This window comes from Cetorhinus maximus, chromosome 13 (assembly GCF_964194155.1).
Source record: "Cetorhinus maximus chromosome 13, sCetMax3.hap1.1, whole genome shotgun sequence".
In the NCBI taxonomy this organism is placed as follows: Eukaryota; Metazoa; Chordata; class Chondrichthyes; order Lamniformes; family Cetorhinidae; genus Cetorhinus; species Cetorhinus maximus.
In genome coordinates, this window is record NC_135891.1 from 63050739 (window position 1) to 63076801 (window position 26063).

At 44.7% G+C, this 26063-nt stretch overlaps 1 protein-coding gene across 5 annotated transcripts in view; it reads right to left on the reverse strand.

Moving 5' to 3' along the window:
• Positions 1-26063, reverse strand: part of LOC144688640 (engulfment and cell motility protein 2) — a 218015-nt gene that overhangs the window by 71667 nt on the left and 120285 nt on the right. For all 5 annotated transcript variants that reach the window (XM_078555443.1, XM_078555444.1, XM_078555445.1 and 2 more), the window contains 2 exons: positions 23004-23155; positions 14079-14157 (listed from right to left, as the gene is read on the reverse strand). In XM_078555443.1, coding sequence (XP_078411569.1) covers positions 14079-14157; positions 23004-23155 — 231 coding nt within the window. The remainder of the gene's footprint in view (positions 1-14078; positions 14158-23003; positions 23156-26063) is intronic.

Genomic DNA, 26063 nt, shown 5'->3' on the forward strand with positions numbered 1-26063 from the left:
GAGAAAAGCTTCTTGCTCTATCGCCATGGTGGGTGGGCAATGCATTCCTCAGACTTGTATCGGAGGATCACATCATGTGGCCTCATGAGTATCAATTTTCCAATTTGGTTTATTCCCCTGACGCTGCTACTATGTGGATCTGATAGGTTTTAATGGCGACCAGCATTGGAGTCATTCTAACTCGGTGCATCTTTCTCTGGCCTCCATGTAACGTCTGTCAGGCTCGAGTGTGGGTTACATTTCAAGTAATAGTTGAGGATCTTAAGGCATTCATGGCAGCCTGTAGCATGATGTCGTGACTGTGTGTACAGTTAGGCATAACCCCTATAGTAGTTCCCAATCTCCACCTACATGATACAAGCTATGGACCTAGCTAGCAACTGGTGACTCCTGAAGTGACTGCCTGGCGGCAATGACTGTATGGGATCAGAGTTGTGTGTCTATGTTCATGATGCCAGACTATTAAATGAGGGAATGCCAATCTGGACCCAAGGGTCTGGCTAGCGTGGCTTGACATAATCTTCCAGCCAGATCTTCGATAGGCAATCAGCAAGGTTATTTGATCGCCATGATGCCATCAATGTGCCAGGTTTCCTTCTGTTTATCTGAAACTATTGGAATGAAAATGAGGAGGCCTAAAATGGGATCAGAGCGAAACTCCAGTAGATCTACATGTGCTCTTTATTATCAACCAACTTACTAAGTAATGCCTAAATGCAGTGTTGACATTTTCTGGGCCACAGCTGCCAACACAATGATGGACATGAACCTGGGAAGCACCATAAGAAGGCTTGAAAAGGCTGCACCATGTCAAATTTCTTCACAGTGCATGCTGGAGGAGTCCTTACCCCTTAACAGAACCACATGCTCCAGAGGCTGCCTAGCTTTACAAGGATGAGGCCATAGTCACGCAAGATTGTGGCCACTCAATGAGATTGATGTCCTTCACTGAGATGCTAAAGATTGCAAAGAAGGTGCTAAGGATTACAAAGGAGGTGCTAATGTTGTGACTGCATGGAGGGCACAGGAGAAAGAGGCTTGTATGAGCTAGTCATCTTCACCATCCTGCAACCTTGTGGCTCTAAGGATTTCACAGGCATATCTGCCGCATCTGGCCTGTGCTATGGCCTTTTCCTATGGGGCCTCAACACCCTCACCCTCCTCCTGTTAAACACCACTTGGAGGAAGCACTGAGGGTGGCAAGGGCACAGAATCCACTCTGGGTGACTTCAATGTCTACCACCAAGAGTGGCTCGGTAACACCACTACTGACTGAGCCCTAAAAGGAATATTGCTAGGGAACCAATAATAGGGACAACAATACTTGACCTCATCATCACCAACCTTCCTGCCGCAGATGCATCTGTCCATGACAGTATCAGTAGGAGTGACCACCACACAGTCTTTGTGGAGACAAAGTCCCACCTTCACACTGAGGATATCCTCCATCATGTTGTGTGGCACTACCACCGTGCTAAATGAGATAGATTTTGAACAGATCTAGCAACACAAGACTGGGAATCCATGAAGCGCTGTGGGCCATCAGCAGTTGCAGAATTGTGCTCAACCACAATCTGCAACCTCATGGCCTGGCATATCCCCCACTCTACTATTGCCACTAAGCCAGAGGATCAACTCTGGTTCAATGAAGAGTGCGAGAAGGCATGCCTGGAGTAGCACCGGGCATACCTAAAAATGAGGTGTCAACCTGGTGAAGCCACAACACAGGACTACTTGCATGCCAAACAGCAAAAATAGCGAGTGATAAACAGAGCTAAGAAATTCCACAACCAGTGGATCAGATCTCAGCTCTGCAGTCCTGCCGCATCCAGTCATGAATGGTGGTGGACAATTAAACAATCTACAAATATCCCCATCCTCAATGACAGAGGATCCAGCACATCAGTGCAAAAGATAAGGCTGAAGCATTTGCAACAATCCTCAGCCAGAAGTGCTGAGTGACTGACCCATCTTGGCTTTCTCTGGAGGTCCCCAGCATCACAGATGTCAGTCTTTAGCCAATTCAATTCACTCCACATGACATCAAGAAATGGCTGAATGCAGTGCAAAGGCTATGGGCCCTGACAACATTCCGGCAATAGTACTGAAGACTTGTGCTCCAGAACTTGTTACGCCCCTAGCCAAGCTGTTCCAGTACAGCTACAACAATGGCATTTACCTGGCAATGTGGAAAAGGGCCCAAGTATGTCCCGTACACAAAAAGGACAAATCCAACCAGACCAATTACCATCCCATCAGTCTACTCTCCATCATGAGTAAAGTGATGGAAGGGGTCACCAACAGTGCTATCAAGCGACACTTACTTAACAATAACCTGCTCACCAACACTCAGTTTGAGTTCTGCTGGGGCCACTCAGCTCCTGACCTCATGGTTCAAACATGGACAAAAAAGAGCTGAACTCCACAGGTGAGGTGAGAGTCGCTCCCTTGACATCAAGGCAGCATTTGACCAAGTGTGGCATCAAGGAGCCCTAGCAATGCTGGAGTCAATGGGAATTGGGAGGAAAATTCTCTGCTGGTGTGGAGTCATACCTGGCACAAAGGAAGATGGTTGTGGTTGTTAGAGGTCAATCACCTCAGTTCCAGGACATCACTGCAGGACTTCCTCAGGGTAGTGTCCTAGGCCCAACCACCTTCAGCTGCTTCATTGGCCTTCCCAAGATCAGAAGTGGGATGTTTGCTGATGATTAGACAATGTTCAGCACCATTCGCGACTCCTCCGATACTGAAGCAGTCCATGTCCGAATGCAGCAAGACCTGGACAATATCCAGCCTTAGGCTGACAAGTGGCAAGTATCATTCACACCACACAAGTGGCAGGCAATGACCATCCCCAACGAGAGAGCACCTAACCATCACCCCATGACATTCACTGGCATAACCATCGCTGAAATCCCAACTATCAACATTGTGGGGGTTACCATTGACCAGAAACTGAACTGGATTAGCCATATAAATACCGTGGCTACAAGAGCAGGTCAGAGGGCTAGGAATCCTGCAGTGAGTAACTCACCTCCTGAGTCCCCGAAGGCTGTCCACAAGGCACAAGTCAGGAGTATAATGGAATATTCTCCACTTGAATAGATAAGTGCAACTCCACAACACTTAAGAAGCTTGACACCATCCAGGAGAAAGCAGCCTGCTTGATTGGCATCCTATCCACAAATAATCCCTCTCTCCACCAATGCATAGTAGCATTGTGTACCATTTACAAGATGCACTGCAGGAACTCACCAAGCCTCAGACAGCACCTTCCAAACCCACGGCCACTACCATCTTGAAGGACAAGTGCAGCAGATTCATGGGAACACCATTATCTGGAAGTTCCTCCCCAAGCAACTCACCATCCGGACTTGGAAATATATCACCAATCCTTCATGATCGCTGTGTCAAAACCCTGGAACTCCCTCCTAACTGCACTGTGGGTATACCTACACCACATGGATTGCAGCGGTTCAAGGCAGCTGCTCACCACTACCTTCTCAAGGACAATTAGGGATGGGCAATAAATGCTGGCCTGGCCAGCAGTGCCCACATCCCATGAATGAATAAAAAAAAACAAGCTCATCCCTCTCAACATCCTCCTCATCGGAGGAGATGTACAGCTCCTCCATCTCTGCACCTAACAACTCATCCCCATTTTGGAATGCAAAGTTGTTTAGAGCACAGCAAAGCACGATGATGCAGGACACCCTCTGAAAGAGCACTGGAAAGCGCTGCCTGACCGGTCCAGACATCTAAAACACTTCTCAGCATGCCAATGATCTGCTCAATCAAGGAGCATGTTGCGGAACCAGCCGCATTGTACCTCTCCTCTGAAGCACCTGTGGCTGCCGAGTGGGTGTTGTTAGCCACATCTTTTGGGGGGTAGCTTTTGTCACTGATGAGCCAATCCTGGGTACGCTGAGGGCCTTCAAAGATCTGTGGCACCTGCAAGCGACTCAAGATGTAAGAGTTGTGTGACTTCCCAGAGTATCTCGCACAGGCCTGCATGATCTGCTTTTGGTGGTTACAGATCAGCTGCACATTGAGTGAGTGGAAGCTTTTTCTGTTGATGAATCATTGCGGCTGCTGCCAGGGAGCTCTTAAAGCCACATGTGCGCAGTTGAAAGCCCCTTGCACCTGTGGGAAGCTGGAGATCCTGCAAATCCCACTGCTCTGGCAGCCTGGCTGACTTCATCCAGGGAGAACTGGACCTAATTGTGTGTCTTACTGAATAGGGAGTCAGTGACCTCTCGGGTGCATCTATGAGCGGACGATTCCGCACAGGTCCCCAGTGGAGCCCTGGAACGAGCCACTCACAAAAAAGTTGAGTGCAGCGGTCACCTTTAGAGCCACTGACAATGGATGGCCTCCAAGTCCCTTTGGTGCCTGATCCTCCCCAAAGAATGTGGCAGACGCGAGCTACCACATCCCTTAACAAGTGGAGGCGCTACAGCACTTTCACTCGCTCATCTGCAAGTATAAGAGGCATCTTCGACGCACCCTGGGTCGCGCCAAACGCCTCCATGGGATGGGTATCTCCTCCTTAACTTCTGGATCTTCATGGGGTGCTGCTGGCCCATATTCCTCAGCGTGCATCTCTTCCCTTTGCCCTGCCTAATGGTGACAGGCCCTTCTCCTCCTCAGTTCCACGAGAGCCATGAAAAAGCCTGCCTTCGTTGTGCACTCCTCCTCATCTCTGCAGCAAAATTGAACAGAGACATGACTGACCATAACCCTGCAATGATCACCTTCCATTGCCAAGCAAGGGAGTAATCGTGAAGCCCTTGGGCTGCCCTCATTCCAGGCATTCCATCCCCAGATCCTCCATTGCAGCTTTCGCACAGCCACTGGAAGCTGTCTCTCACCGTCCTCCTACACACCCCAGGCATAACAGCACATTCAGAGGGGGTTGGATCTGAATGAGTACAGTCAGGTGCTATGGGCCTCAGTCAGGGCACTGTCAGGCTGCCTCCTTTGGAGTAGACTAGAGCCCAGCCTTACTCTAATGTAATGACTGTAACTGTTGAGGTGTGTAAAGCATGAACCTCAGCTGCGATGTGGAGAGGTCTTTGGAGCTTTTTGCATATGCACTTCAGCCATTGCCACTTTACAGTTGGATCCCTGTGATCTCTGTGCATTCCAATGAAAGGGACAAATGGTCATTCAGACCCAATCAACGTTGGGCCCCAAGCCTCGTGCCCCATGAGTTAATTGGCATTTGAGTCTTCCTAACATGTCTCAGCTGAGCCTTGCTCTCCACGTCCTGAAGCAGAAATGATCAGGGTGCCTCTTCAATCGGCCCTAAAGTACAGAAGTCAACTCCTCCCACAAGCCCTGAGTCGCCAGGGGAGGGGTCTTTTATTCCTAGGTTATTTTTCAACTGCGCCATTCCATTGGCTGTTCAATAGTGCTGCTCAGCTTCTATTAGGAGACCAGCTTCCAACTCCCTAACACCCCCCACCATGTGACCGTCCAAGTCCCTCCTATCGTCCTGGAAGAGAATCATGTGCAAGTTCCCTCCCTCCGATCACTCTCTTGCATCCCCCTCTAACCCTGGAGCCCATCATAATCCTGGTAGATATCCCTGTTCTGCCCCTGCACTATTTTCTGTTGATGCCTCCATGCCCCATGTGGACCTACTGAGACACACCCATGAGACCATCGAGTGCCCCCCTCTTAGTTACCAGTTCCTCATTTACAGGCTACAGATGCCTCCCGAGTATGACTGTGCCATCTGCGGCTCAGTACTAAGCCATCAAACCCCAGGACCGAAATGTGCAAGGGAGTGACCACGCCCTCCACACCACGCTGTGCACGACTGACATAGGAGGGACAGGCCCTCCCCCACCCTGGACTCGGATGAGGACATGCATGCCAGGCACAGCCTTGTAGCATAGTGCACACAGCCAGAGGACTGCCTAAGGCTTATACCTCTCTTTCTTTCACACCCACCCCACCGCACCCCCGCAGCCGCCATTGCCACTTTTCCCTGATTTGACCTTATTCACTGATGCACTATGTAGCGATGTACTACCGAGAGGCTTCTTTAGTTGAACAATGAACTTAATTTACAGAGCTGCTGGATTAACTGCAGGCCTTCAGCAAGGCTACAATACACTCTCTAGGCTAGGAAAGCTCCGCCCCTTATAAACTTCCCCGTGCTCGGTGCTGACTGGTTGTTCTGACTATGGGGCCCTTACTCAGTAAAGCTGGCCTTAAAGCAACAATCACCACATCCCTCCCCCTTTAATTCCTTGTTTTACATTCCTTATTTACACAAATTACTTTATACATATGAATAAAGACAATATCAAAAATCTTAGAAATAATCACACTGGCACTTTGTCATGAATTCAGATTATACACTTATATACATAGGTCCACTAATTACAAATCAAGTCGTCGAGGGGGTTCTGTGTTCGGGTGAGAGTGTCGTAATTCTATAGCCTGAGGCTCTCCTACAGGATCAACATTAATAGGAACTGTGATAATGGGTACCCCGTTTGGCAAAGGCAGTTCATCACTATTTGATTCAATAGGGACATCAGTTATGTCCATAACTGGTCGATTAGGTACTTCGGTGTTTATGGGTTCGATAACATTCCTTGGTGGCAACACTGTCTGTGGAAGCTCCTCAGCTGATCCACATGTTTATGAGCAATTCCATGTCTGCTTGGTATGAAAGGGGTCCGGTCTCACAGACCGGGATCCAACTTGGGCCGCTACTGAAGTTTATTACATATTACTTTTTACTTAATGGGGGTTAAAGGCTGAAAAAATCCCCAGGGCTTGATAATCTACATCCCAGAGTACTAAAGGAAGTGGCCCCGGAAATATTGAATGCATTGGGTCATCTTCCAAAATTTTATAGACTCTGGAGCAGTTCCTACAGCTGGGCTGACTGCTGCCCATAGCTCACACGTACCATGGTGGTGCCTTTTACTTTTATGGCTTCTCCTGTGTAAGTCTTCGCTACAGGCTTAAGTGTTGGGTGCCTTCTCTCAGGTACTGAAATGTGCGCTCACTCATCACTATGGCTGATGCCCCTGGATCCAACTCCATAACTAGAGGCTTCCCGTTCACGTGGAGTGTGACAGTATTAAGGTTTGCCTTGACTGCTTCAAGATTAAGAGAGTGAATGTCAGAAACAGTTATTTCAGGCTCTTTCATGTTACGTACTTCCAACATCTTTGCTGGCTGCTTACTTGGTAGTCTGGACTTAGCTCTGCACTGCTTTATCAAATGTCCTCTTTTGCAACAGTAATAGCACTCGGCCCCCTTAAATCTACATGTTTCAGGAGTGAGGTTACCCCAACATCGGTAACATTTCAGCTTCAGGATTGCTGTCTGATTGCCTCCGGTATATTGTTTTGCTTTCTGGGTGATTGGGAATGATTCCCGCTTTGCGGCTGCTTCTGCAGTTTTGGCGCCACGCCTGGCTGTAGGTTCCCACCCTAACTGGTAAATGGTGCTATTCTGTAAGCTCTGTAGCTCCTGCGAATCTTTTTCAGCACTTTCCATGCCAGTGCTATCTCCACTGCTTGTTTAAAATTTATATCAACTTCTGCCGGCAATCGAGACTGAATGGCGTCATTGCACATGCCACAAACTAACAGATGCCATAGCATGTCGTTCAGGGTCGCTCCGAAATTACAATGCTCTGACAATTGCTTCAACTTAGCAATATAAGTTGCAATCGATTCGCCTGGGGCCCTCACCCTTCTATTAGATTTGAATCTTTGCATAACGACTGATAGTATGGGCTGAAAATGGCCCTTCACTAAATCCACGAGCTCATTGAACGATTTGGAGTCGGGGGCACTTGGGGCTGAGAGAACTGAATAAGGTTGTAGGTTTGACTCCCACAGACGCTCAAGAGAGTTGCTTTGCGCTTTGCCGTCTCCCCTATTTCGTTGGCCTGGAAATAAAATCCGAGTCGTCAAATGGGTCAATCCTCCCAAAGAGAGGCATCCTGGTGAGTATATATTTTTTTCCTTCTTTAAAATGAGATACTCACAGTTATAGGGCGCGAGGCAGTGCCAGGATCATTTATCCTCATCGTCAGATGTAGAGGTGTACTAGCAAGAGGCTCCTTTAGTTGAACAATGAACTTTATTTACAGAGCTGCTGAATTAGCTGCAAGCTTCCAGCAAGGCTACAATACAATCACTAGATTAGGAAAACTCCACCCCTTATAAACTTCCCCACGCTCGGTGCTGATTGGCTGTTCTGACCACATGACACTTACTCAGTAAGGCTGGTCTTAAAGCAACAATCACCATGCACTATTACCATTAAAATCTCTGCTTCTTCCTGTCATACACTGCTTATCTTTATCCAAACGCTACACTGGTCTACTGCCTTGACTTTTCACTTCATATTTATAAATTTCCTCTCACCTAAACCTTACCCTGCTCTTTTAGTTTAAAAAGCCTATCTTCAGCTTCAGTTTTTATGTTTGCCATGACACCAGTCCCAGTCTGGTTTAAGTGGAGCCTATTTCAGCAGAACAGTCCCCTCTTTCCCCAGTACTGATGCCAGAAGCCAGTGAATCGAAACCCATGTCCCACTATTTGAGGCACACATCCAGCTGTCTGATCTGTTTGACACTATGCCAATTTACACGTGGGTCAGGTAGCAATCCAGAGATTGCTATCACTGAGATTCTGTTTATTAATTTGGATTCTACCCCCTAAAACACCCTCAGCAGAACCTTATTCTTCATTCTCCTTATGCTAGTCACAAGGGTATTCTCCCTCTCCCACCCCCAAATACTTTGAGCCGTGATGTAATATCCTTAAGACAACTTTTGGAATTCTCGGGCATAGCTGCTGACAGCAGTATCCATCTCACTGACTGCACTGTCCCCTATCACTGAAACATTCCTTTTCACTCTCCCCAGTTGAATGTCCTCCTGTACCATGGTGCTGTGGTCAGTTTGCTCATTCATCTTGCAGACTTTGCTTGACTTCACACAAGCAGCAAGGACCTTGTACCTGTTGGACAAGGGAAAAGACCGAGGTTCCTTTAGCACCTGGGGTTCCCTTACTGCCTGACTTACAGTCACACCCTTCTGCCCCTGACCACGAATCCGACCACCACTGCCCAGCCCAAGGGGGTGCAACTGACTCTTGGGTCAGTGTCCAGGTAACTCTCCCCCTCTCCAAAACTCCACAATGTCTGCACTTTGGATTCCAGCTCAACAACTCTGAACTGAAGTTCCTTGAGATGTAGACACTTACTGCAGGTCATCAATGCTCGTCACAAACTCCCACATGTGGCAGTTGTGGCACCACCACCCATCCTGCTATCCCTATACAATCTGATTTTAATTATCTAGTTAATTAAAATTTAGATATTCTATCAACTTGATAATTCGATCTAACTTAAGTTGTAGATTAATATTTACCTGTAACACAAACGACAATAAATCTTGGAGTCAAAAACTAGCAACTCCTTCCCCATCTGCACCAAATTCCCAACTCTTAGAGATTCTATCATCACTCCAACAGCTTCTTGTAACTTCTCACAAAATCATAAGTGGAGTTGAGGATTATCAAATCAGCCACGATCTCATTGAATGGCGGAGCAGACTCAATGGGCCAAAAGGCCTACTTCTGCTCCTACGTCTTATGGTCTAAACAGGAGCAGGAAGTAGGCCATTCGGCTCCTTGAGCCGGCTCTGCCATTCAATAAGCTGGCAACGCTGATAAGCGACTTTCAACTAGAGGGAGCTTTCTTTTGCATTTGCCATTTTACTATTTTGTTTTGAATTACACTGTATCTACGGTCTCACCAGGGTGAAAGTCAAGAACTTGAGGCAAGTGGCAGGCAGTGCATCATGTTTCAGTGACTGGCATTTTATGTTTGGTCGCTATCATCAGTGATAACAAATGCGATGTTAAACAGAGTGAAAAATATAAGCATTTTGGCCAATGTTGGTGTTGGCATACAGTTCCAAGTATTGGTCTGTTTTTAAGCAGGCAGTGGAGGGGGGGCGTCTGGTCCTGCTAACATGCCAATTGACAAACAGTAAAGCCCGGTGAGATGTTGCAATTCTGTTCATGCGCCTCTAGTCATAGAACACAGGAGGCAGCCATTTGGCCCCTCGTGCCTGTGGCAGTTATTTGAAAGTGCAGCAGTTCAAGGCGGTGGCTCACCACCATCTTCTCAAGGGCAATTAGGGGTGGGCAACAAATGCTGGGCCAGGCAGCGACGCCCACACCCTGTGAAAGAATAAATATTTTTTAAAAACCAAATAGCTCCTCTCTCCCACTCTTTCCCCATAGCCATGCAAATTTTCCCCTTTCGACTATTTATGCAATTCTAATTTGAAAATTACTACTGAATCTGTTTGCATCACCCTTTCAGGTGGTATGTTTCAGATCACAGCAACTCGCTGCATAAAGAAATGCTAGTCTCCCAGATGATTCAGTGTAAACAGTTTGTCATGAAGAGATTAATGTCTATAATATTACTGGAAACTTTCTTTAATAATAGAGTTTAGTGGTGTCTGTGTCTATGGGTGTGTATGTGTGTGTGTGTCTTAATTGGATTAAAGCCAGCTAGTCTGGGCGCTTTGATGTATAGAAAGAAGTAGGTTTGAAATGGTAATTAGATAAACATGGGGAAGTTTAGAAACATAGGTGTTAAGGGTGTACATTTGTATTTGTTGAATAAAGCATTCAAGAACGGGAGTACAATCTTGCACCTGTCTGGGAGATGTTGGGTGTACTAATAAAATTAGTGGGATGAAAATGTTATTGTTAGAAGATGTGATGTTAAAAGCCTAGGATACCATGGAAAATTTACATTCAAAAGGAAAAGCTAGGTATAAACAGAAAGGAGTTTGTGTGTGTAAGAGAGGCATTTAAGATTTAACCAGCCTGATCGCCTCCAACTGTGTCTGCAAGAAACCAACCTGCTGGGACCTCATTTTGAATTTGTGAGGTCAAATGTGCTTTGCCTGGGGTCTTTTTAATTCCATGAGTTTTACTGTTGCCTTAACGGGGGTGTAACTGAGAGTCAGATTAATTAGGGGATTTTTGTAGTTATTATTGTAGTAATTTTGTAGGCATATGTATGTGCTTATAATTTTTCTTGTATTAATAAATGTTTAATTTAGTTTTATAAAAAAACCTCGAGACTCGGTGCTCTTATTACTACTGAATTCAAAGCCTGCATCTCGAAAATACCAATTGCAAAAATGGATTATGACAGTTGTTTCAAGTTTCCCTCTGGGATTTGAACAACTCAGCCCTTACCATCAGCTATGTCATAATATTCTTCACAGCTATTCTATCAAAACCCTGACAATTTTGAAAAGCTTCATGAAATCACCCTTTAACCTTATGTGTTCAAATGAAAAAAACACCATATTCTCATTTGGGTCCTTTTGCTTCTATGTTCCCTTTTATGGGTTCCCCATGACATTTTGAGAGCATATAATTGATCAATGGTTACTGCCACATGTCCTGAACAGAGCATGGCTTAGTCTGCAACCAGGTTCAAAGCATCCATTCAGTTTTACATCTCCAAAATTATGCTGCCCATATACTAACTCGCACCAAGTCACATTCACTCATCACCCCAATGCTCTTGTACCAGCGCTGCTATGCATTTAAAATTCTCATATTTAAATCCTGGCATGGCCTCACCTCTCCCCAACTCTGTAACCTCTTCCAATTCTGGCATTTTATGCATCTCTGATTTTAATTGCTCCAACATTGGCAACTATGCCTTCAGCTACCTAGGTCCTAAGTTTGGGAATGCCCTCTCTAAACCACTCCACTTCTCTAACTCTCACTCCTCATTTAGGATGCTTCTTAAAAACCCTATTTCTTTGACCAAGCTTTTGATCACCTGGCCTGGTATCTCTATGTAGCTCATTCCTAAAAGGAAAAACCAGTAAAACTGGAAAATGAAGGGTACAAGTAAAACCTGTCCTAACTGGTCTTGTAGTACCTTAAAATGGAACTCCAGTATTACTGGTGCCAGGATTACTGGTTTTTGCTGAGATTTGAAAATTTTGAACTGGTTCTTCCTTCTGTGAGTGCCGTGGGACATTTTCCTATGTTAAAGGCTCTAAAATAAGAGCAAGTTGTTGTCATTTCCACCTATTCTTTTGTATTTATCACCTAATAAGGACAGCACTGTTTTGTTAACATTTTATGAGAGGTGCATTGGGCAGGAGCAATCTTGGCTGACACCCTGGGTTCCAGGGATGAAAACCCTGAAAGGGAAAGGAAATGCAGGCTGACTATTTTGGAAATAGAATTAAATGAGAAAGCCATGGTGGTGGTGGTTAAAAGCTATCCACACGCCAGAGAGTCATAACCTCCGTCTTAATCCCAAAGCAGAAGGAGATGGCGTGAGAGGTAGAAAGCATAGTGTTTTTAGCGGGATGAGAACAAACTGGCTCAAGACCAGTTGGGACTTAACAAAGGATGTGGGAGTAGAAGACCACATACAGCAGCAACTATCCACAACACCGCTAAGACATTTTCAGTGTGCAGACAGTGCTTGAGGAAGAAAGATAATTCTGTTACTGCCTGCTGTGGCAATGAAGGTTTTGAAATGACACGCGTTAATCATTACTTACTGTCAAAGGGAGATGGAGACCAGATTCTTCCCCTTCTGAGGAGGGAAGGACAGACTGTCCGTGACAGCAGAGACCGCCATAGCAATAGTGTCACGCCAACCGGCCGTATCCACAGAGCATGAGTTAGAGTAGCAACAAGAAGAGATAAGCGGTTAGTATGACAAGACAGGAAAGAGCATAATAGAGGCGCGGGGGGGGGGGGGGGATGGTGTGTGCGAGGAACGGTGGAAGGATCATGAGCATCTATTATAGCTTCAGGGAATGAAAATCTAATAAAAAGATCCCGAGGGGATAAGGTCATATACTCAGAGCTTCATGGAACACAGCTAACAAAATGGGGGAATTGTCACTTGTGATTAGTGGCAGATAGTAAGGGGAAAGTACAAATCCACCTTCTCCCTCATATTTTCCATAACTAATATTTAGGAAGGATATCAAAGCTATGGGGTAGGTAAGGAAGAGATTCACCACGAATGAGACTTTACTTACAAAGGAAAAAAAAATGGTGCTGTTTTGTTTGGAGTAGAGAAGTTATGAGGGAATCTGGTAGAGGCATTCAAAATAAAAAAGGATTTTGATAGGGCAAACTGAAGAAAAAACTATTAGTAACTACAGGGTTTAAACTTTAAGGTAATCAAAAGAAAGTAAAAGTGGAGGGGGTGGGACTTTTATTTTGTATATACACAGGGTGCTCTTAAATCCTACCAGAAACACTCCTATCAGAGCCAGTGGTGGCAGCAGAGTCCAAAGTGAATTTTAAAGCAGAGTGAATAATTAGTTTAAAAAGTAAAATTTGAAAAGTGATAGGGAAAGGAGCTCAGCTCTTTCAGAAAATGTAGTCGCAAAACTTAGCTAGGGAGTTTCAGTTTATAATCTCTGCTGACCCTCCAAGATCTTGGCGTTCCTCCAATTCTGCTCTTTTGGATATTTCCCACTTACTCCCCCAAAGATAGAGGGGAGGAAAATGTCTTCAAATGCCTAGGTACGAAGCTCTGACATTTGCTCCCTAAATCTCTTCACTCACTTTAGCTCTTTCCTCCTTTGAAAATGCTCTTTAAAACATCTTTGGCCATGCTTTAGTCACCTTTCTTAACGGCTCTTGGTGTGGCTTGATGTTAATTTGTCTTATTAAGCTCTTGCAAAGTGCCTTGGAATATTTTGCCACGTTAAAGGGGGTGAGATAAATGCAAGTTGCTACTGTTATTGAGATGAAAATTGACAAAAAGAAGCAGAGAGCAGACATGAATGGAGGGTGGTTATAGTCGGCAATAAGCAGCACAGTGGACTGTGTTAGTAAGAATACTGCTTAATGACATTAAACAAAGCAACGCTAATGCAGAATGCTTTAAGCTGATGCAGTACAGGATTAAGCAAGCTGCAAGAGGGATCTGAAGAGATTATAGTGGAGAAAATGAGATACCCAGACAGACAAAGAGAGAGAGTGAGAGAGAGAGACAGACAGAAGACTAACCTGCCTACGGTCCTCCGGTGCTTTCAGGAATAAAGCATTGATCAGCGCGATGGCATACGTCTGGATTTCCTGGTTTGATCTGTGGAGATAATGGCATGTCCAGAATTATTGGCCATCTGAATCTGTCCTGCTGTGGGTTCATGTTGTGTTGCTCACTTTCTCTCCACCTCTATCAGAGGCACCAAATATTGCCAAGGCATCTTTACCACTTCTGTGGCAGTCAGATATCCAGCTACCTCATCCAGGCAGCACTATCATAAACTTGTGAAAATGTGGAGTTTATCTGGCACCTTTCACAACCTTAGGATGTCACAAAGCCCTTTCCAGCCAATGGAGTATCTTTTGAAGTGTAATCACTGTTGTAATGTAGGCAACCAAGCTGCTAAGTTGTGAAAAGAGCAATGTGATAATCATCAGATCGTCCGCTTTAGATGTAGGTTAAATGCAATGCTGGCCCAGACACTGCAGACAAATCCTCTGCTCCTCTTTGAAATAGTGTAATGGGATCTTTTAGATCTAAACATAGAGCAGGTGGGACCTTGATTTGATGTTTTACTTGAAAGACTCCCTGAAACTGAAGTGTCAACTTAGACTGAGTGGGAGTTGAACCCACAACCTTCTGAGTCAGGGACAAGAGTGCTACCAACTTAGCTAATGCTGACACCTAAACTCCTTAGCCAGGAATCAAACTCCAGTCACAGTAGTGAGAGGGCTGAATTCTAACTTCTGGACCTTCTGGGACCTCCAGCAGGGCTAAGAACAAAATAAGCTAGATAAAGGCTTTCAGCTGTCTGTGCACCAAACTCTGGAATTACTTCCTTAAATCTCTCCACTTCTCTCTCCCCCTTTAAGATGTTTCATAAACCCTACTTCATCCCCCTTCTATTATTGCTTATGTGACTTTGTGTCAAACTTTGTACAACCGCGAAGCACCTTATAATGCTTTATTGCATTAAAGGTGCTTTATAAATACATGTTGTTGTTACAAAATGAGAATATTGATTTAGAAACACTATACCCCAAAGTGACAGATTACAGCCTTGAATTCACATGTTGTGAGCTACTTGGAAATTTCTCTGCTGCACTAAAAACCACCAATACTGACCATTACTGGTCTTTGATTTGTGATGTCCATTCAGAATGAAGAACATCCAGGAGATAAACATTCAAGATTGCACTTTTTCACTTGGTCAGTCATTGTGAAATAATGCAGTGTCTGATAATCAGGGAACAATGCTTACCTGGGATAGACATTCTAATATATAGTCCTAGCTTCGTAAACCAGTGAAGTGGGGCAGGGAAGGTGTGGAGTGGAGTGGAGTGCGAGGCGGGTATAGTGGGAGTGAATAAGCAAAGCATTAGTTTCATCTTCTCTGCCTGTGAAATTAGTAAACCTTCAAATTCTTTGGGTATATAGAAGGCTCATTTGTTACACCAGGGCACACTAAAGGAACAGGAAGCTGAATTACTAAATATAATTGATCAATAGAGCCCAGGATTCACCAGGTAATTTGAATAATCACAACAGTCAGAGAGCTTGTGAGCACTTTGGTTTTAGATGCCTAGCACGGAGGGGGATGAAGAGCTGTTGGGAAGTAGAGATTATAATTGGAATCCAATTAAATTGAAATCCCCAATAATCCAGCAGACTATTACAAAACATTCCTTGTAACTATTCGATTCAACATACACCGTAAGCCTGGTTTGTATAATAGGTGATGCTCCTACATATCGATAGAGTGGCAACGGACTGCACTCGGCGGCACAGACTCAAGGGAGTGGGGGCAGGGACACCCTTGTGTTACTGTGTCATCCATTCAGAATATACTATGTAATAACATTTGACCCGGGAGCAGTAAGGAAACTCTAATTACTTTGAAATGTTTGTGGAATCCATAATTATTTTTGAAAATGTTTGAAAAGGATTCAAATTGTTTGCATCACTTGTAAAGAGATCAATTATATTTATTGGATAATAAGCAATACTGGTCAATGTGACCTGGCAGCCCCCCTTGACCTGGAAACAGTACCAACAGGCAGGAAGTTAAAATACGGAGGCTGTCTGGCAGCCACAAGACCAGAGACACCAAGAGAAGAGAGAAGCTGAGAAGGTTCAAGAACAAAGTGTGCCATTGTATGGAAGACTGCATGGGTGGCCGCTCACTTCTGTGGAGAATCAGCTAAGTATTTGAGGAAAGGAACTGGAATTTTGATCAGAAGAACTTTGTGGCTGAAAATGTTGGCCATACAGGCAGAGTGGACTGCCTGCTACCTCTGTGAGATGGTCTTAGCTGTATATGCTATTCCATGTGTAATTTATAGTTTATACCAACTGTAATTTGCCTGTTAATTCATGTTTAATTTGCGTCGATTCCGATTCATGTCAAAGTTACAAAAATTGAAATCTTGTCTGGTAATTTCTTCATTTGGGGGTTGTTCAGTAAATTTGATTCTTTTGGTTTGCAGATGAGATCGTAACAACTACCAAAAACAACTTACTAATAAAAGGAAATTTGAACCCCATTCCAGATGAGCAGGACACAGCATCAGCAGGGTTCGGCTGCCAGGTGCAAGTAAATTGCTTTTGCAGAGCTGTGGCACAGATTAATTGTAAGGATTAGGAAATAGTAACTTCCTCTCCTCTCTGGCATGCATTGTATAAGACCTAATAGACCATGTTTACTTTATTTATAGCTTTGTATGAATAATGAATAAAGAATACATTGCCATTAACTGACCCAGGAAGTCCCATAACACTTTATAGCTAATTAAATGCTTTTTAAAAGTACAGTCACTGTAACATCGCCCGATTCCACCCCTACCTCAGCTTGCCTGCTGCTGAAATCCTCATTCATGTCTTTGTTCCCTTTGGATTTGACTATTCCAACACACTCCCGGCTGGTCTCCCAATTTCTACCCTCCGCAAACTTGAGGTAATCTAAAACTCTGCTGCCTGTGTCTTAACTCACACCAAGTCCTGTTCCCCTAACACCCTCCCTAAACTCTCTACCTCGCTTCCCTCCTTTAAGACACTCCTTAAAATGTATTTAACCTAGCTTTTGGTCATCTGACCTAATATCGCCTTATGTAATTGGAGTCATACTTTGTTTTGCAATGGTCCTGTGAAGCACCTTGGGTCATTTTATTACATTAAAAGGTGCTATCGGAGTGTAAGTTGTTGTTCTAATGAAAGGACTTTAGCAGCCAACATAAGCACAAAGAGTGACTGCCTTTGACATCAAGGCAGCATTTGACCGAGTGTGCCATCAATGAACCCTAGCAAAACTGGAGTCAATGGGAATCGGAGGAAAACTCTCCGCTGGTTGGAATCATATCTAGCACAAAGGAATTGGCTGTGATTGTTGCAAGTCAATCATCTCAGTCCTGAGACATGGCTGCAGGAGTTCCTTAGGGCAGTGTCCTAGGCCCAACCATCTTCAGCTGCTTCATCAATGACCTTCCTTCCATCATAAGGTCAGAAGTGGGGCTGTTCATGGATGATTGCACAGTGTTCAGCACCATTCGTGACTCTTCAGATACTGAAGCAGTCCATGTCCAAATGCAGCAAGACCTGGACAGGCTTGGGATAATAAGTGGTAAGTAACATTTGTGCCACACAAGTGCCAGGCAATGACCATCGCCAACAAGAGAATCTAACCATCATCCCTTGACACTCAATGGTATTACCATCGCTGAATCTCCCACTATCAACATCCTGGGGTTATCATTGACCAGAAAGTGAACTGGGCTAGCCACATAAATTCTGTGGCTACAGGAGAAGGTCATAGGCTAGGAATTCTGTGAAGAGTAACTCACTTCCTGAGTCCCCAAAGCCTGTCCACTATCTACAAGGCACAGGTCAGGAGTGTGATGGAATACTCTCCACTTACCTGGACGAATGCAGCTCCAGCAACACAAGAAGCTTGACACCATCCAGGAAAAGCAGCCTTCATGATTGACACCCCATCCACCCCTTTCAACATTCACCTCCTCCACCACCGATGAATAGCGGCAACAGTCTGTACCATCTACAAGATGCACAGCAGCAACTCCAGAAGGCTCCTTCAACAGCACCTTCCAAAACCGTGACCTCTACCACCTAGAAGGACAAGGGCAGCAGATGCATGGGAACATCACCACCTGGAAGTTCCCCTCCAAGTCTCACACCATCCTGACTTGGAAATATATTGCCGTTCCTTCACTGTCACTGGGTCAAAATCCTGGAACTCCCTCCCTAACAGCCCTGTGGGGGTACCTACATCATATGGACTGCAGCGGTTCAAGAAGGCAGCTCACCACTACCTTCTCAAGGGCAGTTAGGGATGGGAAATAAATGTTGACCTAGCCAGCGACCCCCACATCCCATGAACGAATATATAACTTAAGTGCGATCCCACAAACATTTATCTCATTGTTGACCAGATCATTTACTTAATGGCATTGTTTGAGGAACAAAAATTGGCTAGATTACTGAGAAAGCACTCTGCCCTTCTTCAAATTGTGCATGAGATCTTTTAATTCCACCTTCCATCTTTTACTCCGGAGATGGTGGTATATTGGTAATGTCACTAGTAATCCAGAGGCTAATGCTCTGGGGGCACAGGTTCAAATCCCACCATGGTAGATGGTGGAATTTAAATTAAATTAATTAATAGATCTGGAACTGAAAGCTAGTTTCAGTAACGGTGATCATGAAATTATCATTGATTGTTGTAGAGACCCATCTGATTCACAAATATCCTTTAGGGAAGGAAATCTGCCTTCCTTATCTGGTCTGGCTTACATGTGACTCCAGACCCACTGCAATGTGATAGATTCTTAACTGCCTCTGAAATGGCCTAGCAAGCCACTTGGTTTAAGGGCAATTAGGGATGGGCAACAAATGCTGACCTTGCCAACAACATCCACAACCCATCAAAGAATAAAAAAATCTCAGAGGGCAGATTCAGTGTAGTGTCTCGTTGCAAAGACAGCATACCTGACACTGCAGCACTCTTTCAGCACTGCAAAGTATGGAAACGTTCATGAGCCTCCAGGCTACAAGATGACTTGCATCTCTGTGATTTAATAAGAAACAAGCTATGGATTTAAAGGAAAGCTCCAGATCAACAAAAAAGCCTCTTGACTGCTTTGAGAATGTTAAAGAAGACAGTGGAAATCCTGATGTTATAATTTGCTTGGACCTTCAAGATTTTATCATGTGAAAGGTCTCGAACTAAAACTAAACAGCCACAAAAATGCAAGGTACAAATGACTGGAGAAGAGGTGTAAGAAAGAGAGCGCAGGCATGAGGTGTAATGTTAGACTGAAGGGAGATTCTGAGTGCAAATGCACGAAGATTGGCACTCGGTTTTCTGTTTTTGGTTTACGTCACTAATAATAATGGATAGCAAGCCTATTAAATTCATTGTATGCTAAAGTAATGACAGCAGTGGAGGCAGAGAGTTACAAAAGGCTTAATTTAGAGCTGTGGTTCTTAAACCTTTTGCTGTTGAAGTGTCCCTTTTCAGAAAGATTTGTAATCACTGACCCCCCCCCCACCCCTCCCACACCCCATTTAAATCATCATACTATATAATACCCATAATATAGAAGTGTTGCGTGTAAACAGTGTTTTAATAAATTGGCATTTACCTACAGACATTAGTGAGAAGAGTGCACCAACTTAAATACTTAAAAAAAAACTCCCCACTTGAACAAGGCTGAACTTGCAGTTACCAAGGCTGTGGTGGGCCTAAGTCTACCTGGCAACTTTTGTACCACTCTCAGCACACACTCCCTTCAGTGAGGCAGGCACCCCATGCACAAATGGCGGCTCATCCAGATCTGCCTTGCACCAAGCCCTTGCATCAGCCATTCATTCACTTACTGATGGACCCCCGTACAGATCTCCAGGAGGTCCGCAGACCTCCATTTAAGAACCACGGATTTAGCTCACTCGCAGCCTCATTTGGGAGGGGACATTTAATAGAGGCGTTTATAATTACGAAAGGTTTTGAAAGTGTAAATGGGGAGAGTGTTTCCATTGGCTGGAGGGTTGGTTATCAGAAGGCAAAGGTTTAAGATAATTGGGAAAGGACCCAGAAAGGGAGATGAAAAGAAAAGTTGTTTTGATACCCTTTCAAAAGGGAATTGGTTACCTACGTGAAAAGGAAACATTTGCAGTTTTATGGAGAAAGAACAAGGGAGTGGGACTAATCAGACAGCGCTTCCAAGAGTTAGCACAGGCACAATGTACTGAACAGCCTCTTTCTGTGCTACAAGATTCTTCAATTCTCCAGTAACAAATGCCTTCTTCACATTTTAAACTCACTTCTCATTAATTTAAATTTTTGCAGTTTGGTTCCAAATTACTTTGAAGTAAAATTTGCACTTTTACCTCGCTTGTGTAACTTTTTTTTAATTCAAACACAGGATGTGGGGGTCGTTGGCTAGGCCTAATTGCCCTTGAGAAGGTGGTGGTGAGCTGCCTACCTGAACTGCTGCAGTCCACGTGGTGTAGGTACACCCACAGTGCGGTAAGGGAGGGAGTTCCTGGATTTTGATCCAGTGACAGTGAAGGAACGCTTTATTTGATTTACCTTGGTGAGGTATGTGGCTCTAAGTCTCACAGTTTGACCTTTCTCTAAGCCATGCTGACAGTTCAGCGCCTTTACACCTGGGATCAGCCTTGAGTGGTAAATTCAGCATTTCCAAGCTTATAGTGGGGATCCGGGGAGAGGTGATTGGAGGTAATGTTGCAACTGAGAACCAATCCTCCAGACAAGCTGGAGTTTAGCTCCTTACTGGATATTAGGAAGGCCTTTGTTTCTTGATAGTGATCCATTGCTTAGAATAATCTGCCAGGCAGAGGTATAAGAAAATAAGGGCATAAGAAATAGGAACAGGAGTAGGCCAATTGTCCCCTTGAGCCTGCTCTGCCATTCAATAAGATCATGGCTGATTTTCTTGTGTTCAATTTCCACATTCCCATCTATCCCCAATAACCTTTGATTCCCTTGCCTAACAAGAACCTATTTACCTCTGCCTTAAAAATATTTAATGACCCCGCTTCCACCACTTCTGAGGCAGAGAATTCCAAAGTCACACAAGCCTCAGAAAAAATCTCCTCATCTCTGTCCTAAAAGGGCGACCCCTAATTTTAAACAGTGCCCCCTAGTTCTGGATCCACCCACAAGAAGAAACATCCTTTTGACGTCCACCTTGTCAAGGCCATTCAGGAGCTTGTATACTTCAATCACATCGCCCCTCACTCTTCTGAACTCCAGTGGAAACAAGCCCAGTCTGTCCAACCTTTCCTCATAAGACAACCCATTCATTCCAGGTATCAATCTAGTAAACCTCCTTTGAACCGCCTCCAATGCATTTACATCCTTCCTTAAATAAGGAGACCAAAACTGCACACAGTATTTGAGATGCAGTCTTGCCAATGCCCTGTATAACTGAAGCATAATATCCTTACTTTTATGTTCAATCCCTCTCATAATAAAGAATAGCATTCCATTACTTTCTTAATTACTTGCTGTATCTGATACTAACTTTGTGTGGCTCATGTACTAGAATGCCTAGATCCCTCTGCACCTCAGAATTATGCAGCCGTTCTCCATGTAAGTAATACTCTGGTTTTTTGTTCTTCTTGCCAAAGTGAACAACTTTGCATTTTCCCACATTAAACTCCATTTGCCAGATCTTTGCCCACTCACTCAACCTATCCAAATCCATCTGTAACCTCCTCATGTCCTCTTCACAACATTCTTTCTTACTGATCATGTCCTCTGCAAATTTACCTACCATGCCATCACGCCCCTCATCTAAGTAATTGATGTAAATCATAAAAAGTTGAGGCCCCAGTACAGTCAGACCCCTGTGGGGCTCCACTCACCGTATCCTGCCAATTAGAAAAAGACCCATTTATGCATACTCCCTGCTTTCTGTAAGCCAGCCAATCTTCTATCTATGCTAATACATTACCTACTACACCATGTGCTTTTATTTTCCATAATAATCTTTGGTATAGAAGCCAAAATCTTTGGTATGGAGACCAAAATATTTACAGACATTCTATGGATGTTTCAGTGGGAGGATTTCGGTTCTAGAAGAATGTGGTCAATCTTGTGCTTTACATATGATATTACCCCTCACCCCTGTCACTAGCCTAAGGGTCTCTGAAGTTTATTCTAGCACTTCATTATGGTCCTGACTGAGATTGTGAACTCAGATTGGCTGGGGGAGGGGCGGTGATGGTGAGAAATAGATGCCAGGTGCATGACTTTTGCACCAGACTTTCACTCATTAGCCACAGGAGGAGGAGGTGCAAGCGAAGGTTAATTTTAAACTAAAAATAAGCCGGTTTGACCAACTGCGTGACACGTAACCAGGACTAGTTGAATAATTCTTCAAAGAACCAGCACAGCCACGATGGGACGAATGGCCTCTTTCTGTGCTATATAATTCTAATTCTAAAAATGTGACAGGTGCTTAAGTTTTGTATAATTTACCATTCTTATGTGATGACAATGAAAGGTTAATCCAGATCAGTGCTGCTGAGATGATAACATCCCAGTGACAATAGATGGCAGTGTCCTCACGTTCGACAGACAGGATCCTTGCCATCTCTACAGGCAGTTTCATCGGTTCGGGATCGGTAATTCTGCACCCCCTCCTCAGACAAAGCTCACCCAGACAGTGCAAGACTGAGGTCAATGCTATGAGTGAACCCCACTCTCTAATATAGTTTTCAAATCAAGGAAACAACTCACAATAGCAAAAGCCAGACAGAGATACACAGAGCAGCCAAGCTTCAGAATCCCTCTGTTCAAGTTTCAACATATTGCTCAGGATTCAAGGTCTAATGAAGAATATATAGTCCACTGAGCTGCCTAATACTCACAGCTGGGCTTGTGCAATGAGCTGTGTAATACTTACACCTGTAGATGTGCAATTAGCTGTCCTACAGTGATTTCCTCTGCCACTTTCTTGTAGAGACTCTGGCTGTTCAACACCATGCTCTCAAGAATAGCCAGAGACCGCTGCAGGATGGAGGCATCCACCGTTGTTTGGTTGACATAACTTGCAATCTAGGAAACAAAAACAGAAATGCATCATTCGGAATAGGAAGCAAGCACTGGTTAAAGTGGATATAGGCATCTAAAAAGGGACAAAGCTGATATCCTTTCCGAAGTTACTTCACTCCCAGAGGTAAAGGTTTCCATTTAGTATGTGGGTTTAGGTAAATATTAAGAGACTGAGACCGATGCAAGGACATGGGAAGAAAATTTCACAATGGGATTAGCTTCAGACCGTTCTTGCAAAGAGCTAGCACAGAGACAGGGGGCCAAATGGCCTCCCATGCACTCTAAAAGAACTATATTTCTAACGATATATTTCTGATGATAGACTGTCCACCAATATCCATTACAAGCCTACCGACTCCCACAGCTACCTTGACTACAGCTCCTCACACCCCACTTCTTGTAAAGACTCCATCCCATTCTCTCAGTTCCTTCGCCTCCGTCACATCTGTTCTGATGACGCTACCTTCAAAAACAGCTCCTCTGACATGTCCTCCTTCTTCCTTAACCGAGGTTTTCCATCCACGGTCATTGACAGGGCCCTCAACCGTGTCCGGCCCATATCCCGCGCATCCTCCCTCACGCCTTCTCCTCCTTCCCAGAAACATGATAGGGTCCCCCTTGTCCTCACTTATCACCCCACCAGCCTCCGCATTCAAAGGATCATCCTCCGCCATTTCCGCCAACTCCAGCATGATGCCACCACCAAACACATCTTCCCTTCACACCCCCTGACGGCATTCCGTAGGGATCGTTCCCTCCGGGACACCCTGGTCCACTCCTCCATCACCCCCTACTCCTCAACCCCCACTTATGGCACCTCCCCATGCCCACGCAGAAGATGCAACACCTGCCCCTTCACTTCCTCTCTCCTCACCGTCCAAGGGCCCAAACACTCCTTTCAAGTGAAGCAGCATTTCACTTGCATTTCCCCTAACTTAGTCTACTGCATTCGTTGCTCCCAATGCGGTCTCCTCTAAATTGGAGAGACCAAACGCAAACCGGGCGACCGTTTTGCGGAACACCTGCGGTCTGTCCGCAAGAAAGACCCAAACCTCCCTGTCGCTTGCCATTTTAACACACCACCCTGTTCTCTTGCCCACATGTCTGTCCTTGGCTTGCTGCATTGTTCCAGTGAAGCCCAACGCAAACTGGAGGAACAGCACCTCATCTTCCGACTAGGCACTTTACAGCCTTCCGGGCTGAATATTGAATTCAACAACTTTAGATCTTAAACTCCCCCTCCCCCCATCCCCACCCCGTTTCTTCGCCCCCCCCCAACCCCCTTTTTTTTTTCAATAGTTTATATAGATTCTTCTTTCCCCACCTATTTCCATTATTTATAAATCTAAACTAAAACCTTGTTAGTCTTTCCACCCCACCCCCACTAGAGCTGTACTTTGAATATCCTGTCTTCCATTCTTAATTAGCACTTTTCTCAGACAAATGTCACCACCTTCGACACCTCTTTGACCCTTTTGTCTGCGACATCTTTTGATTATCTGCTCATCTCCACAATCACCACACCCTCAATGTCTCTTCCCCCCCCCCCCCCCCCCCCCCACCACCACCACCACCACCACCCACCTTAAACCAATTTATATTTCTCCCTTCTTCTAACTATGCTTCAGTTCTGCCGAAGGGCCATGAAGGCTCGAAACGTTAACTGATTTCTTCTCCGCCGATGCTGCCAGACCTGCTGAGTTTTTCCAGGTAATTCTGTTTTTGTTTTATATTTCTAACTGTTCCTCTTGATTTTCATCCTTGTATAATAACTGTAAACTGTTAAGTTTTGGAAAAGGTTTAGCACGCCAAATTTGTTGGATGGAAAACTGAGGGCATAGTCTTCCAGCACATGAGGCCAGCTAGTTGTAAGCAGTCATAAACCTGCTAATTAACTATCAGACAAAGAAACTGGGGAAGCGTAGAAGGGACATAACCATAGCCACTGACTCGGACAGACACAACCCATCTTCAAATGTGCATTACTGTTGTTTTGCATCTTCTACATGAAATATCAACACAACATATGGCAATGCTGAACACTGAAAAATAAATCTGTTCTAGAAAGATGGACTTCCCTGCCAGAGCCCTCTTGAAAATAATTTTGTTCTCACAAATCAAGAACCAGAGGTATCTGAATTATAGGGACTGGTGCAGCAGTTAGAGATCTTCCTGCATACAGACTATAAAAAAGAATTTGCATTTATATAGCAACTTTTGCAGCCTCACAGAACCCCAAAGTGCTTTACAGCCAATAAGCATCTTTAGTGTAGCTATTGCAGTAATGTAGGAATGGGGCAGCGAATTAGTGTGCAGCAAGGTTCCTCAACTACCCGGCTCTTCTTCAAATAATGTTTTAGAAATTGTACGCCCACCTCAGAGGGGCCTTGGTTTAATACCTTATCCAAAAGACAACATGCTTGACCGTGCAGCACTCCCTCACTACTGCACTTGGAGTTTCAGCCTGGTTTGTGGGCACAATACTTTCGAGCCAAATATGAACCTGTGACCACCTGACACCGAGGCACCAGTCAACACAACATATGGCAATACTGACCAAGATGTTGGGGATGGGGGGTTGGGGAGGGAGAGATGGTGCCTTAGTGGTAAGGCCATTGAAGCAGCAACCCAGAGGCCCAGGCTAATGCCCTGGGCACATGGGTTTGAATCCCACTAAGGCAGCTGGTGGAAAATAAATTTATTTAATAAAAATCTGGAATATAAAGCTAATCTCAGTAATGATGATCAAGAACCTATCAACAATTGTTGTAAAGAATCCATCTGGTTCACTAGTGTCCTTTAGGGGTGGAAATCTGCCATCCTTACCTGGTCTGGCCTACATGTGACTCCATAACGTGGTTGACTCTTAACTGCCCTCTGAAATGGCCCAGCAAGCCTCTCAGTTCAAAGG